The 11,047-nt window shown below is 50.5% G+C and overlaps 3 protein-coding genes across 3 annotated transcripts; 2 read left to right on the forward strand and 1 right to left on the reverse strand.

Moving 5' to 3' along the window:
* Positions 1 to 2,146: 2,146 nt before the first annotated feature.
* On the reverse strand, positions 2,147 to 2,566 carry MRS44_012806 (uncharacterized protein; the record flags this gene model as incomplete). Its single annotated transcript, XM_065618923.1, has 1 exon — positions 2,147 to 2,566. The coding sequence occupies one exon, from the start codon at positions 2,564 to 2,566 to the stop codon at positions 2,147 to 2,149; it is 420 nt and encodes a 139-aa protein (XP_065474995.1).
* A 2,323-nt stretch (positions 2,567 to 4,889) lies between these two features.
* On the forward strand, positions 4,890 to 5,954 carry MRS44_012807 (uncharacterized protein; the record flags this gene model as incomplete). The annotated part of the gene is made up of 1 exon (XM_046276038.2): positions 4,890 to 5,954. One exon carries the CDS (start codon positions 4,890 to 4,892, stop codon positions 5,952 to 5,954), a length of 1,065 nt encoding a protein of 354 aa, XP_046132730.2.
* A 1,214-nt stretch (positions 5,955 to 7,168) lies between these two features.
* On the forward strand, positions 7,169 to 8,311 carry MRS44_012808 (uncharacterized protein; the record flags this gene model as incomplete). The annotated part of the gene is made up of 2 exons (XM_046278505.2): positions 7,169 to 7,563; positions 7,618 to 8,311. The coding sequence occupies 2 exons, from the start codon at positions 7,169 to 7,171 to the stop codon at positions 8,309 to 8,311; spliced, it is 1,089 nt and encodes a 362-aa protein (XP_046132729.2).
* Between the last annotated feature and the right edge of the window lie 2,736 nt (positions 8,312 to 11,047).

The raw sequence follows: 11,047 nt of genomic DNA on the forward strand, positions 1-11,047 counted from the left end.
CCATCGGCGTCTCAAAGATTTGGTTGTCCCTTGAGTGTCCCCACGCGGTTGACGTCGTCGCCAGCTATCGAAATTGCCCTTGATTTCCCTGGCAACATGTAGTGCACCTCTATACGCCGAGGGCACGCCGGGGGCGCCAACTCTTGTCACAATTACTGCAGCATTCCACGCCCGCCCCGGGGTCCAGAGCACATACGGACCCGGCCCCGGCTACGGAGAATGTGGACGGAGCAGTCCGGTGAGGGAGGAATGTGATGGCTGTCAATGGCGATGAGACATGGACCTCAGCCGGCCGAGGGATGCTGGGCTGGGGTGGGCGCCCGAGCCAAGGGACCGCAATCACGCACGACAAAGGAGCCTTTTATCGAGGAAGATCTCTGGGGTAGCATCGCTAGTTCTGATGCGAAATCCCGATGAGATGGATCATTGGCTCTCCCTAGGAACCGGAAACCCGTCAATGTCGGTCGGTGGCAGTGGACCCTTGCTCTCGGGGCGATCATTGACGACCGAGTCCGTCTTGGACAATCCATTCCGCCCTGCCAACGTAGGCACTGGAACCATGGTCAAGAGATTATCGGCACCGGTGGCTTTGGATAGTGCATTGAGGAGTGTCTTGTGTTGGTCTGCACCAACGTTCTCAACATTACCTGATGGCGCGTCATTCTGGGATGACCTCGGCCCAGGGAACCTTTGATGCCCTTCTTTTCTGCCCTTCTTGGCCCTTTTCTCCGAATCTTACGATGTGCTCCTGGTGATGGATCATTTTCCTCTCTTCTGGACCAAAAAGTGTCTCCATACTTGGCCAATTATGGCTACTTTGCAATCTCGTCTCGATGGATTGCCCCGTCGACCGGGTTGAAGTGATAGATCTCAACCACTTGGCGAAGCGAAATGCGCCATCAAAGCGCTTGATTAACGAGTTTGCTCCGGTCCCTTTGCGGGAATCGACTCACGAAAACGCCATAGTTGTCGTAAATTTGTGCTTCGATCCTCAGCTGTTGGTCAAGTTGACAAACAGCTTTGTGCTTAACTCCCTTCTAGACCATCCATGACCAGCGCGGCCGTCAAAGACATCGCCACGATGGAGACGGCAGAAGCAAAATCTCCCCGTGCCTAAAAGAGTTGTTCCATAATATGGCTCCAGTTCGTGAGTCCGTCCTCGTGCGTTGACGGTCCCATCTGCCTGCATGTGTTGGGCCTAGCCGATAGTCAACACAACTTGAAGGCGGCGTTGGGCCTCCCTCATAGTGAGACTTGTAGGGAACTATTGGAAATCAAATTCATGCTTCTAATTAGAGTGTGATCTCATTTATGCGTCTCCACGAGCCCGGTTCGTTGTTCCCCTCGAGGCGAGCCTCGCCTCATCCCTGGAGTAGGGGGCACGCGGCGACTTGCGTCTACTTTGAGCCAGTTCAGGGTGAGTTATATCACAGAACCGTTGTTACACGGGCGGTTGAGAAGGGGCGCCGAGACCATGCCCATTGTCAGGCCACGAAGGCTACCGTGTTCGAGGCGGCCATGTTGAGCGAGGAACCCGTGTCTTGTGGGCTCGTGTGCGACATGTTTGAGGACGGGCAGGTCTTGCAGAAGACTATTGATGGCACATCGAAACTCTCAAGCTGAAGAACCATCGCCACACAGCTAGCAAAGGAGGTTGTTTGCCGAGGTTGGCGGACGGCTGGCTTCCCGCTGTCGAGTCAAGAGCTGATGACACATCCCGGGCAGATGAGGCTTGTGGTGATGACGAAGTCGAGAGGAACTTGTATCACTTTGCTTTTGTGACTTGAGCAAGGGCAAAAAGAGTGGAGGTTCCTCTTTGGAGGTACAGTTTGAGTCATTGATTGATGTCAAAACCTTCAACGTTGGTCTCTCGCCGTTTCTACCGTTGTCGGTTGGTAGTTTATTGCCATGCTTTCAGTGGACCGATAACTGTTGCTGCAGTTGCCGCATACCAACTCATTCACTTCCGCGACGCCCAAGAGCGGAAGGATAGACTCTCCATCCCTTTCTTCTCTCGTTTGTTCAGCGGCGCCCTATCGGATTGTCCCCCACTGAGGTGAGACAGATTGGTGTTGGCAGGCGGCCCATGCTGGACGCATGTGGTTGATGGCGCTCAACCGCCAAGATGACGGATAAGGCGGTTGACCTACTTCAGGGTAATTATCAGACAATAGGTAGGTGATGGAAAGGAGATGCAGAGACTCTGGCGTTCTGAGTCACGGTCAGCTCGGCCTTTCTTTGCCACGCGGTCCATTGGCGAAGAGGCGTCCTGGAATGGGAAGATCTCTGTCTTGAACTGCGTGCCATCCTTCTGGAAGACAGACATGGCCGAGGGATAGCACGCCGTCACATCGTGGGTGTGGGTGGGTGGATTAGTCCGGCTGTAATGAATGGATGTCTTCACGGGCAAGGCTACAGGGCACATGGTGAGTGAGGGTGTGGTTGGCGGGCCAGGCCGCGATCTCTGCAGCGACCAACCCAAAGATGTGGGATCTCGTGGGAACTTGTGAGTTGCCGTGGAGAAATCCCGTGCTTGATCGTTGCCCCGAAAATGGACTGAGGTCATCGTGAATGAGATGTGACTGTTGACTGCGGTCGAGTGTCCGATGCCGCCACATGAATGCCTACGAACTGCCTACGAACACCTTGTAAGCCTGTCGTCAGCCTCAACGATCTCCAGTCTCAAGGCCTAGCCTCCAAGTTCAGCTCGAGTTGCCCTTTGGGCATACCTAAGATGATGAATCAGCTACGCCCAGCAATAGATTCGCATGGAAAGGGTTGAGTGGCTTCTTGTTCTAGCCCTCCTTAGGGAAGTTCACCAAGGCGTCCACGCATTCGCGTCCGTCTTGGCTCAAAAGCCCATGGCAGCCATGACGACCATTACGAGGTTATTGGCCGTACGAATAAAGAGACCGAGATGCTTCAGAAGGGAAGCAAAAGGTCCACTTTAGACTCACCCAGGTCTCAGCTGGCGACCTGAACGCCGGGACTATCGCCCACACTCCCTTTGTCACTTCTCAACTCTGATAGCTGCCAGTGTCTCAGCTGTCACTCAGCCAGTACCGTGGAGATGGAAATGGGATTCACGCGCAGGCGCCGGGGAACAAGGTCCCTGAGGAGAGACAGAAAGGGCGAGGGATCTGCGCACATCTTGGGGGAAGACGCCGAGTGTCCGGCCGAGGGCGCAGAGCCCTGGTCTGTCACATCTTTTTGAAGCGTGCTAGCAGTGAATCAGTCGAGTGCAGGATCTGAGACCTCTTGCGAGATTTACTGCTAGGATTCGCGGTGGTGGGATGAGTAGGAAAAGGAAAAAAAGAGAAACAACAAGGGGGGCGCTTTAGACCGGAAGAAGTAAGCAACGTGAAACATTTCTCAGTCATTTCATAACTCGAGACAGTGCATTGTTTGAGCACACAGTGCCTTGTGCATGAGTTGTATTTGTACAGTGCTCGGTGAGTGTGCGATTAAGTCGCGGGCTTGTCACCAAGATCCAAGCCAGGTCACGTTGATCTGACCGGAACAAAGCATGATTGGGACTTGACGCCTTTATTCTGATATTATAGACTTATTATACAGAATATCTGTCATCACTTACCATTGAAAGCCCTCATCTGACATCAGAGATGACTCAGGCATCGTTCACCAGACTGTGTGTCTGCGACCAAGGAAGGCTTCAGTGGTTGCACGCCTCACGTAACTGAGTATCTATGGATAAAACCCGAAAGGTATGCCAAGGACTTGATTGAATGGCTCAGCAAATTGCCTTGAGTTAGGCATTTCTCAGATCTTCAGAGATATGCGCTTGCTGCCATGTTTCACGGCTAGCCAGGTTGCCGAGACAATCATACCGATTCTTAGAGAAACTTCCTGGATCAAGATAAAATGGATCAGTTATATCGAAAGAACTTCAGAGTTCCTAGATAGAATTCTGACCTCGCATCCCTACTTACTCCCCCAGTATTACTAGTCATGAGACTCACGATGAGAGCATTTGCTCCTTGACGTAACCTCTTCATTTGATGAGAAGTCTTAAAACATGTAGTTCAGGGTAGCTAGAGCAGAAAAAAATTGTATATATGAGAGCTTGACTGCGGGGAAAGTGCGTAGAGAGGAATGGTGATGCTGCCGTAGGAGATCCGCCGGAAGAAGTACGAGGTCCAGGAACAAACACCTGCCGCGCCAATCAATCTTCATGAACTCCTGTAGATCATGGTATGATGTACTCTCATTTGTTCCGTATTTTTCTTCGGGATTTAGCCTATATGCAGAATTGTTCAATTTGAAGTCATTACTGATCCTACATGCATCACTGACTAGAGCGGAAAGGGACATGCTTTTGCGAGCTCTATTTACGTACGACGGAGTTTAGGTCTTAGTCAGACGCCCAGGCGTTGTGAATATCGGCTTCGGCTACAGTGCATATTAAGATGAATGCAGAAGAACTGACTATGACGATATGGCGGTAGAGCGGTTCGCTGACACCCGATTTCACGTCCACCGATGTCCGTAGGGATTCTCAGCAGAGGTGTTCCGTCAAAGCGCCGGCAAGAGGGAAGCCTAGTTGATGCCCTGGCCAATAGAGTTTTCGGTATTTAGCTTTGAGGTCATGCTGATCAACGACGGCCACGTATCATCAGATCAACTAGAAGCCACACTAGCTTCAACAAGGCATATTAGCTAGCATTTACGTGAGACTTGGCCCAGGAGCGGTGCATCGAGCCGGCTCCAATGGCTGTAGTCGAGCGCAAGATAGATGGACCGACTAGTGTCTCGGGTAGATGCCCCAAGTACTTAATCCCCATGCCGCTGTCTATGACGCGCGTGGTAGCTCACGTTTTCTCACCTTCTCTTCCTCTCACTCACACACGACCAGCCCCTACTGAGCTACTATGAGTGAAAAACGTTGTCGAATACTTCAAACTCAGCTGTCGTCTGCTGATAAGCAGCCTCGGCCAGTGTTGACATCCTTGAATGGGGACAACAGTTGGCTGATGTCCTTCCCAAGGCCCGAGACCGAGCGGGCGGCAGCAGGGAAGGTCTTTTACCACGTCGTTTTCGAGCCGTGGCTCGAGGGGCCAACAAGTATGCTTGGGTCGTGGTTTATCAACATATCACTAAGCTCCAGCCCCGCAATCCCAGATGCCGAAGCTGTCAAGGATGTCGTTCGAGAGATCGAAGACGCGGCTGCCATCCATCTCCCCCAATCAGGTGATGCATCGGCGGAGGCACCGAAAGAAGAGTCGGGTAGCGGCGGTATAGATGCTATATTACTTGGATTTCACTACCTGGACCACGTTCACGAAGCGACGCTTCGAAAATTCTCCAAGGATATCCCTGTTATAGCCACGCCTGAAGCCGCCGATATTGTGACACCTTGGGGCCACTTCGAGACGATCAAGCTTATTCAAGACCTGGAGCTGTCGATTCAATCGTGGCGTACCCCAGAGCTTCACCCTGGTGAGCCTCTGCCTTCTTGGCTAACACCAATCCGTCTTCCCGGCTTCGCGGTCCTCAACTTTTGTCTTGCTATCGTCTGGACACATCCCACCGACGGTGAGGGTGAGGTTCATGAAGTTATTTTGAGCTCGCCGCACGGAACTCGCTTCGAAGGATATCTGGAAGCCTTCCGCAATGCGGTGCCCAAGACAAAGATGCTCGCCATGCTCCATGGGCTCAAAGAAAGCCACACATTGGGAAGTCAGACTACACTCGGGGCCAAGGGAGGACTCGAAATCTATCGAAAGGTTGGAGGAGTGAAGTATTGGGTTCTGAGTCATCATTCCAAGTTGCTTTATGGTGGCATTTTCCTATATCTCGCTTGGACTCAAGATACCCAGAGAACTGTGAGCTGGATGCTGGAGGAAGAGCAGAAGGTAGACCCTGATTCTGCCAAGAAAGAAAAACCCAATGTCGTGGAAGTCGACAATGGGGGGTCGTTTGTATTGGCGGACTGAACGAGAGCGGTTGGAGTGCTACTTATTGTGCTGCTTGCTGGAGTGGTTTTCATACATGATGATTTCGAGCCAAATCCGACGTTTTTTGTGTAGACATCTACATTTGAGATTTCTGAACGGCCCAAGGCAACGATATAGGCATCCAAAGCAAAGTCTATCTTAGTATACCTCTATATTTTGTAGTTGATAGTGTTAACTACTGCTTGTCATTGGCTCCTAGACCCATTTTGCCTCCGCCATTCGCGGGATATTCTCCACCGCTTGCTTGGTTTCTCTCACGCTTTTCTTACCACCATGTATAATTTCTGAGAGCGTTACAATGGCATGGCCCGAAACAATTACGGCATTTGCTTCTCTATCAAAATGAGTTGGTGCTCGTGGATGATTGGTGGAGTTTTTGGATGTCCTTCAGGTGGTTTGCACAGCCCTGTGCTATGCTAACAGAGAGGGCCTACACACTGCGGGAAAAGATGGTGCTACTTTGTGGTACTTGTCCGAGGAGAATTGATTGCCGAAGACTGGGATCTAGGCGAACTTTACCGCCTTGAAACAACCGCTTGGGTGAAGACCAATCACATCGACTGAGGCTTCTCAATGGTAGGCAGGGGTGGTACACCCTTGTCCTTGAGCTCTAGACCCTGATGCCAGGGTCTTCCTTGCAGCGCGGGTGCAGAACCCGGCAGCTCAGCCCAACTTGCCAAGGGCGGCCAAGAAGAGCTGAAGCTGCAGGATGTTGGGAGTGTGCTGCGCTGTGTGTGTAGGTTGCGATCGATCACGTTGTGCAACTGGTGATGAGGTACAGACTTTGTGTAGCGTACGCCCTGTCACTGTGAGCAGTTGCACAGCCTGATCTTGAAGATAGCTGGGCTGAGAGCTACAATGGTTTTTGGCGCATTCCCTAGCGAAGCGAGGGGGCCTAGGGATTCAGCCCATGCAAGCCACTCGAGGAGTCATGTGTTGTCTAACGCAGAAGCATCGTCAATCAGAAGCTGCCTTACCAGAACGCCCATCGCTTGGCGCCAATCAACCCCCAACCTTCATCGACCCTTGCTAGCGGGCTGCGTGGTTGCGAGCCTTTGAGGCTGGGAGTATGAAAAAGCTGTACCCCGCCCCAATTGCCATTGTCGAGACCTTACGAGCTCTTGTGCCTTGATCCCCTCGAGTCCTAGTCTCCTGTCATGTATCGGCCTTTCCATGCGTTGGCCCTCGTTGCCATGGCCGTTACGACGGCCGCCATGGCCATCTCGGAGCCAACGGGGCGACGCGATGCCGGATACCTCTATCAACCAGCACCGACGCTAATGCCGGAGATGCACCAGCTGGAGAAGCTCCAGAAACAGCTTCTTCATCTGGGCAAACGTCAAGAAACCGCTTCTGTAAACACCTACACAGTTGTCAACAGCCCCGACGAGACATGCGGTTTCCTATCGGGCTCTCCAGGCAATGCCATCAAGTGCGCCAATGGCGAGAAGTGCAGCTGGGAGCTTGCCCACATTACGAGAATCATGTGCGGATCAGCCGCACATGTGACGTGCTACAATCGGGAACAGGCGCTCAACACGGAGCTCTGTAACGATGTTTGCCAAAGCAATTCTTTCTACCTGCTCTGGTAAGACCCCTGGCTTGACTGATGCCATGTCCACACTGACTGGAGTGATTACAGCACCGAACGGTCATCAGCGTACTGCGCAGTATACTCCTACGAAGATGGAGTTAAGGACTATAGATGCGCAACTGCCAGCCTGTCGAGGGCCCAGGGCGTGTCATTTACCTACGGTGGCCAAAGAGGGCGAAGTTTCACGACGTTAACGGTTGCTGGGGATGCCGTCGAGACTCCCACTTCTTCCTCAACTTCTACATCTACAACTGAGGAACCGGAGGAGTCCGAAACCGAGACAGAAACGCCCACTGAATCTGACGATATAACCACAACCATCACTGTTGATCCAGGCAGGGTCACCAGTGCGGACCCTGTGGAAACCGAACATGGCAAAAGTGACGGTCCCAATATCGGAGCTATAGTTGGCGGCTCTATTGGCGGCTTTGTCGCCCTATCGTTGATAGTATTGGGCGCTATTTGGCTACTCCGACGCAACAAGAAGAACAACCAAACTCCCCCGAACCAACCAGCGCCTGTACCACCGCCTATGCAGCACCACACCCCTGTATCCTCAGTGCCGCCAATGAGCGAACACACCGGCCTCGTCTCGCCAGCCTCACCAACCCAATCTGACTGGCGAGGTTCTTCGGTGGCTCCGACCTCGACCCAGAGCCCAGTCTCGATGCAAGGCTGGTCAACCCATTCGCCCGCAAGCCAGCCTTACAATGCTACCCCGCAGAACCCCAACTACCACTAAAAACTTGGAAATGTGAAACGAATGCCGGAGGAAGGTGAGATACCCCAGGGATCAATGCTCTAAGAAAGGCCGCTGGCACAAATGGGACAGGTGTCTCCCGATGCGCCGAATGACTACGCCTCTCATTCTAGATTCTATATAATGCTGAAGTTTGTGTTAACTCTGGGGCTGGAATCTCTCCTTCATTGACAAGTATGGATGTTGCTTGGGATATCATGGAGGCTTCGGTAGCATATTCATCCATGGACTACTTCTGGACTCGGGCAATTAGAAGAAACACATGGTCATTACTACCCGATATGAAGTGCATATCGGTCAACACTCGCTTCTGTAGATAGAGGCTTTGGCTTTTCTTCAGTAATATAGTGTTTGGATAATCAATACTGCTCCTAGAGCGAGAGACACATGCTTTCCATAAACTGGAACTACATGTTTCTCCGGGCTGTGTCTACAAATGAGCACGTGGCAAAAAGTCGTGATAGCTCTGAGGAAGTCGCATGTTTCGGTGATTCTTCGAGTGGAGTGCATCAAAAAGTTAATTCTACCAAATATCGGGAAGAACTAAGCACTGTAAACTCCCTCAAAAGGATATGGACACGCATCACTCAGGTCCTTAGTAAATGGGATACCTGATTCTTGCTGCACCCGGGAGGCTGTAGATGAAGACAAGCTCAAACCTTGGCCACGTATCTAGAGTTACGACTGCACCCCCAAATGAGGAGCGTTGATTGGAGAGAAATCCCGTCCTCGTTGGTGAAGCAGTTTTCCCGAGAAGAGGAAACTCGTGCTCAATGATGAGTTCGATCCAGAACATATCATCTAGCCAGAGCATATAATCGAATGAAACGTTTTTCAAAGTCACAGTGATCTCTAAAGTGAACATCGAGTCATTCCAGCGACACGCCGGCTTCAGCTACCTATACTCTATTCAAGTCCTTCAGTAATCACGGATGAAGCCGATCATGGTCATGACGTGAATATGGTTCGTCGAGAGCTAGCCTTATGGCATGCTAGTTCATCCTTCATCCACTGTGGACTGATAGCTGAGCGCAAGAGTAGAAAGAATAATTTTGAACATCATACCGGCCTTATAGTTCCTACGATGGCAATATTGCTGTGAACATGGTTGGTAGCTTGGCATTCCAAATCTCTTTTTGTCTTTTTAATCCCCACCCCGGAGTGGCATGCGGATGTGCGTGTCATCGAGGAATTCTAGTCCCCGTTCTAAATTCAAATGATTTATTGATCTAAACACCTGTATCAGGTTTCAATTAGCAGGAGTTTTCTATTGTCTTCCGGGAAACGATAGTCTTGGGGTGAAGGCAGTTGAAGTACAGTGATGGTCACAGGAAGATTCCCAAAGGAGAATTCCCTGGCAATCGCCCTGCATTGTGTTATCCTTACTGAGTAAAGCACCATATCGGCGATCCATCTTCGTGTAGGAATTCTATGAGTATCATCTGATAACCATGCCGTTGCTGGGATCAGTCGACACGACCTAGGCTCTCTTGGACCACTCATTGTTCCATTCGGAATTTTCATGCTCTCAAGGATACTTTCCATGACCGCTGCTTCTTTTGACTTCTAGAAAAGGTTTCATATTCATAAGTAGGGCCTTTGAGCGACGCCAGAAGCTTCTATGGGGTAGATGTCGCCTAATGACTATAATTATCACCAACCTTAACCACCACAGCTGAGGATGCTTATGGCAGCGTTATGAGGTTTTAGCCATTATATACCATAGATTAAATTTCGAATATAGTTGTCCGTAGTGCTCCTGATGTGAAGGAGAAATTTCAAGTTGTGTTACTAGGTTCGGTGTATTGACATAGGAGTAACGGGATCTTAATTAGAACAGATACCTAGAAAGAGTGATAATCAAGCGGGAAGGATGAACAGGAGTGAGACGAGAGAGAAGTTTGGTATTGTAGAGTATTTAAATCTTCGAACTTTTGTCTGCCAACTTGAGTAGAGATTCCACATTCTTGCAGTCGAGCTTGTCGAAGGCGGCCGAAACCCCCAACCCTAAGCTGATTCTTGAAGCGAGTAGCCGGAATCTGTGCAAAATGGAGTCTAGTGGGATAAGGATAACTTTGAGTGTCAGCCGGGCTCACCCAAGCTCCTTCGAGAGATTGTAGGTTTGCGGGTAAATGATACGATAGCTCCGAGAGCAGCCTGTAAAATCACTTGACTTTGATCCCTTAACGCTGAGCTGAAGCAACCTAAGAAAGTCTAAAAAGGGTTCGGAATGTATGGAACCAGATGTTTTAGATCCAGCAATGGGTGTCTTGGTGGGAGCGGAATGTAATAGTTCGTTGTAGGAGCAAGAGTTCTTGACAGAGTCCTAGGATTTGAGCAGACAGTGGGCAATTCAGATAGCGTTTGCTTCTAAATATCTTCTCTCACATACCTTGTATGACCTAAAGTCTATCTTTGAGAGTTGATTTCTAGTTTTTCGTTCCCAGTCCTCGTGCATTGATCACTATGTCGGTCGCCCAAACCATGGAAACGCCATCTTAGTCTGTGTTGTCACTCGAAATAAACAAGAAACCTATGATGTGTTGATAATGTGTTCTTTATTATAGTTGAAGCCAGGCCCTCGATGGAATAACTGAGCCAAAAAGACCAAACACGAAACAAATCTTCCGCCATTGATGGGATGGCCTGTTTAAAAAGCGGGGTGTCCTCTCTAACGGTGGCCTTGGTTGATCTGGTCAGAGCCACTGCTAAGATGAA

Source organism: Fusarium solani, assembly GCF_023522795.1.
Source record: "Fusarium solani strain SB1 chromosome Unknown bctg00000008, whole genome shotgun sequence".
In the NCBI taxonomy this organism is placed as follows: domain Eukaryota; kingdom Fungi; phylum Ascomycota; class Sordariomycetes; order Hypocreales; family Nectriaceae; genus Fusarium; species Fusarium solani.